General features: G+C 42.4%; 1 protein-coding gene across 1 annotated transcript in view; it reads left to right on the forward strand.

Annotated features, from left to right (window-relative positions):
- The window catches only part of LOC103749719 (liver carboxylesterase 4-like), a 22,500-nt gene that overhangs the window by 3,102 nt on the left and 14,635 nt on the right, over positions 1–4,763 (forward strand). The window contains 3 exon segments of the mRNA XM_029555790.1: positions 573–602; positions 715–819; positions 1,438–1,542. Of these exon segments, the coding sequence (XP_029411650.1) occupies positions 573–602; positions 715–819; positions 1,438–1,542 (240 nt within the window).

Genomic DNA, 4,763 nt, shown 5'->3' on the forward strand with positions numbered 1-4,763 from the left:
TCCATCCATCTTCTGACACTCTGTAATGTAAATATGCTATTTTAAAAACCAAACTCTCTCTTATGATATAAATATCTCCCTAAACATCATATATTCTTATCTATTATCATTTAGAACTGCATAGGTTCATAGTACTCCAAGGTAAGAGATAAATAGCTTATTTATGCAAAATCCTGACATTAGGATCTTGGGGTATTTCCAATTGTTTCTATTATAAACGATGTGTGTTTCAGTTATAAACAATCATTTCACCTCTCTTTTCTTTAATTTCTTCCCCTCCCTTTCTCTCTCCCTTCCTTCCTATATTTTTGTTACCTTGACCCATAAGCAACTCTACCACTGAGCTCCATCTTCCATCTTTTTTTCATGATAGTTTTTCTTAGAATAGGTTCTGAATAGTGCAAATTGTGAGACAGAATTTGTGGCTAGGAATTGTCACACGATTTCTTCGTCATCATGAACACTTGCCACACACTTCCTATTTTCTCTTACTCTGCAGTCTGGTTCCACCACACTGAGGTTGTCTTGGGGATCTTAGACCCAAGAAACTTCTCAAAGGCAGGCCAGAACAGTGAGGAGCTGCCATGTCACTGAGCACCATAGTCCCCAGATGAATAGTCTGGGCAGAGGAGTAGGTGGAGGGAGCTTAAAGGACAAATGATGCACTGATTCCTCCTATGCACATAAACTCTCTTCCTCTCCTCCCCCAACCAGGTGTTGTCTCCCTTGGCCAAAAACCTCTTCCACAGGGCCATTTCTGAGAGTGGGGTGGTCCTCACCCCTGGTTTGTTTGTGAAGGATGTCAGGCCCTTGACTAAGGTAGGTATCATCATGGAAAACTGGTATAACCTTTACCCTGTTCCTTTGATGTCCCTGGGGTGGGTCTTTCTGGCTGTTGGATTCAACTGAAGTGCTCAAGAAATTCTTAAAGTGAGAATGGCTGAGTAGAAAGGCTGCTAGATATCCATCTAAACAACATTCTGCAAGTTCTGAAGTAGCTTCCTGTGAACCATGATTTAGATACCCTGCAGTTCTGTATAAGTTAATGGGAAGACAGGGTACCTTCTAAAGCAGGACAACATATTACTTCTCAATGTACAATGGAAACTGAAGGCCAACTGGCCAGTGAGAGGGGGGGTACATCTGAACGAGACAGTGGAGTCTTGAATTCCTTGGTCTTCGCCCCACTGTGTGCCACTTTCCTTAAGATAGTACACTTTTACAATATTGTGACCATGTAAGCTGCTCACGTCACAATTCCAAATACCAGCAGAGCCAACATTTTGTGGGACATAGAACAACCTGCTAGTCTAGAATATTTTCAGCAAGTCTTTGCTGTCTTTATAAAATTGAACTTGGATTAGAATCCACTGTTTTCATCAACAAAGACTGCCAATATTTCTCTTGACCTCTGCTGTTGCCTGTGATCTTGTACAGAAAATTGCTGATATTGCTGGGTGCAAAACCACCGCATCAGCTGTCATTGTTCACTGCCTATGCCAGAAGACAGAGGATGAGCTCTTGGAGATCACACAGAAAATGGTAGGTGTATATTATAATGGACTTCATTCTGGGTACTTGATGCCAGGGTTCTTTCATTCAGCTGTCTTCTGACCCAAACTACCTGGAATAGTTCTCACCTCTTGGGAGCAGTGTCAACCACCTAATTCTGAGTTGGAATTTAACATTCTTATTTTTTGTTAGAAGACTTCAAATAAAAAAATAATCCAATAACAATCTGATGAAAAATTGGAAAATATTCTGCCAGCTCTTTCAAAATTTAATATTTTACTATTCTTGTATTCAGATGTGATTTTAAGAAATTTAAAATGCCATATTTCCAAAGGTAACTATCATTTTTAATTTTGAGAATGGGGATGTTAAATACAAAGTTTTTTGAGAAAAGTGTCATAATTTATCTTGGCTGATTTGTAATCCATCCAAATTGTAATAATAATGACTCATTTTTTTCAGTTTTTCTGAGAGTATGCTTTATGGATAGCCATGCCTCTGCTGTCCACTCATCATCCATCCATCTATTCAGTGCATTCATCCACCAATCCATGCATCCATCCATGTGTTCAGTCCATCGATATTACTTCATCAATATAGTATCCATCCATATCTTTTAACTTTTATTTTTTTTATGTGTATGAGTGTATTACCTGCATCACTGTGTAGATCAGGTTGACCTTTAGCTTGCTAGATATCACTGGCTAAGGGCAAATACATATTTCTGCCTCGGTCTCTTCAGACATGAGGTCAAAGGCATGTGACATCATACTCCATTCACAGCTATTTTCCATAGTCATAAACTGTAAATATTTCAACCATTTTCCATATGGCACAAGAGGAATCCTGCATCAGTTATTGGTATTTGGGAAAAAAACTCAGAAACTTAAGATCCTAGGACACACTCTGAGAATGTTTTAGTTCTTGTGGAAGTACTCATATGATTGTACAGCGACCTCAGCACACACAGACACACACACACACACACATGCACGCACGCACACACTCCACATCAACACACACTCCCCTGGCTGGTGAGTTTAAAACCCACAATATCTGGCTCCATAGTGGTCATTTTCTACATTATATTAGTTTCCTTTGAGGGGCTATAGCCAAAATACTCAGTGACAACAGCTTAAAGAAAGTCCTATTTTGCTTCCTGCTTTCGGAGGTTTTAGTCCATTGTTACTGGACCCTACATGCTTGGACAGAACATCCTGGCAGTAGGAATATGTAGTGGGAGAGGTAATTCACCTCATGGTGGACAGGAAGCAGAGAATGAAGGACTCCAGCAAGCTGGTATAACATTTAGAGGTATACGTCTAGTGACCTACTTCCTCCAGCTAAACCCACCCACCTCTCAAAGTTTCCATCACCTAACAAGACAGTGGTGACAGTTGGGGACCAAGAGTTCAATACACAAGCCTGTGGGGGACATTTGATAGTCAAACCGTAACTTACAATAAGTCAAGCCTCTTAGCTGAAGTGTAACATTTTGATCATTACAATCTTGCTGAGGACAACAAGGAAAAGTGTGGACTGGAATGAGTGTCAGCATTTTAGTATGCTTTTTAATCGCTGTATTAAAACACCTCTGATAAAAACCAACATGAGGAGGGAAAGTGGTTGTTGGCTTATAGTACAGTTTTTCACTGAGGGAAGCCATGGCAGGAACTGAAGTAGGGCAGGAACTTGGAGGCAGGAACTGAAGCAGAGGAACGCTGCTTATTGGTTTACTCCTCTGGCTTGTGCTCAGCCTGTTTCCTTATACAACCTGGAACCACTTGCCCAGGGATGGCATCACCCATAGTGGGCTGGGCCCTCTCATATCACTCAGCATTCAAGAAAATGCCTCACAGCCGTGCTCACAGGCCAGTGCAATAGTGGAACTTCCCCAACTGAGATTTTCTCTTACGGGGTTTGTCAAATTGGCAGTGGAAGCCAGCCATGACAGTCAGTGAGCTTGTAGGAGTCAAGGTTTTCTATTGCAAGAGGAACACTCACTTCTGAAGTCTTGAATAGGAAAATGAGTGAATTGTAACAGAATCTTGAAGTAACTGACATCTGTGGGTCCAGGTCCTCTGAAGTCATTATTGAAAAATCTATGCCTCAGCTTTCCATTGCTTTCTTGGCTTCTCTCTGAAGCCTGCTTTTCCCTGGGGAGGCTAAAGACAGCAGCACTCTGCACTCATGCCCTGTGCCCTTAGAAGCTGTCTTGAGTGAATTGTAACAGAATCTTGAAGTAACTGACATCTGTGGGTCCAGGTCCTCTGAAGTCATTATTGAAAAATCTATGCCTCAGCTTTCCATTGCTTTCTTGGCTTCTCTCTGAAGCCTGCTTTTCCCTGGGGAGGCTAAAGACAGCAGCACTCTGCACTCATGCCCTGTGCTCTTAGAAGCTGTCTATCCCTCTAATGTGAGCAATAGTTTTGGCTTCAACTCTGTTGTACTGACACTGACAAGTATTCAGTCTTTAATGTCCTGGCGTTCAGAGACATGATGGTCCTGCTCATGTATCAATGACTGAGCTCATGAAGTGAGAGAAACGAACAGGTCAGGGGTAGAGGAGTCATCCTGCTCTGCTGGTCCATCGTGCAGCTCAACACATCAACCCTTGAGGCTGCTACAGTATTGCCACTGAAGTCACCTTGTTTCCACATTTTCCCTACAGGAAAATTGGGGTGTTTCACCAGAAGGAACAGTTAAGAGGGTTGAAGGAGGATGCAGACACAGGCAGCAGGCATCCTCTCCGGAGCTCCAGTGTCACTGACTTGCTTGTAGCACCTGTTGCCTTCCTGTTCCTGCCCCACCTCACCCACTCCACCCTGTGTCCCTGCCTACATGACCGCATGTAGGGGCCCTCACCGTACCAAAAATTGAACTGGGAACACAGCTATAAAAGATGAGCTGTTATACCAGGAAGACTGCTCACCACAATCTCTGCCTTTGTCTCTGCAGAATCTTTCCATCTTGATTTAAAAGGAGAAACCAAAGAGGTAAGGACCTTTTAAAGTTTGGAGCCTCAACAGTGTTAGAGTGTAATTAACTTGGACTTGAAGTGTTCCTCTTTGTGGAATCATCATCATTCTTGAGTGTTTACTGTTGAGGCCCAGAGAATCAATGTCACTTACCAGTTAATGTAGCCAAGAGGACCAGAGTCAGAGGTAGCACTACTTTTCTGGATTCCATTTCAACACTCTGAACCAGCAATCTGCTTCCTTCCTTCCTTCCTTCCTTCCTTCCTTCCTTCC

This window comes from Nannospalax galili, unplaced genomic scaffold, assembly GCF_000622305.1.
Source record: "Nannospalax galili isolate Female #2095 unplaced genomic scaffold, S.galili_v1.0 scaffold1786, whole genome shotgun sequence".
Lineage (NCBI taxonomy): Eukaryota > Metazoa > Chordata > Mammalia > Rodentia > Spalacidae > Nannospalax > Nannospalax galili.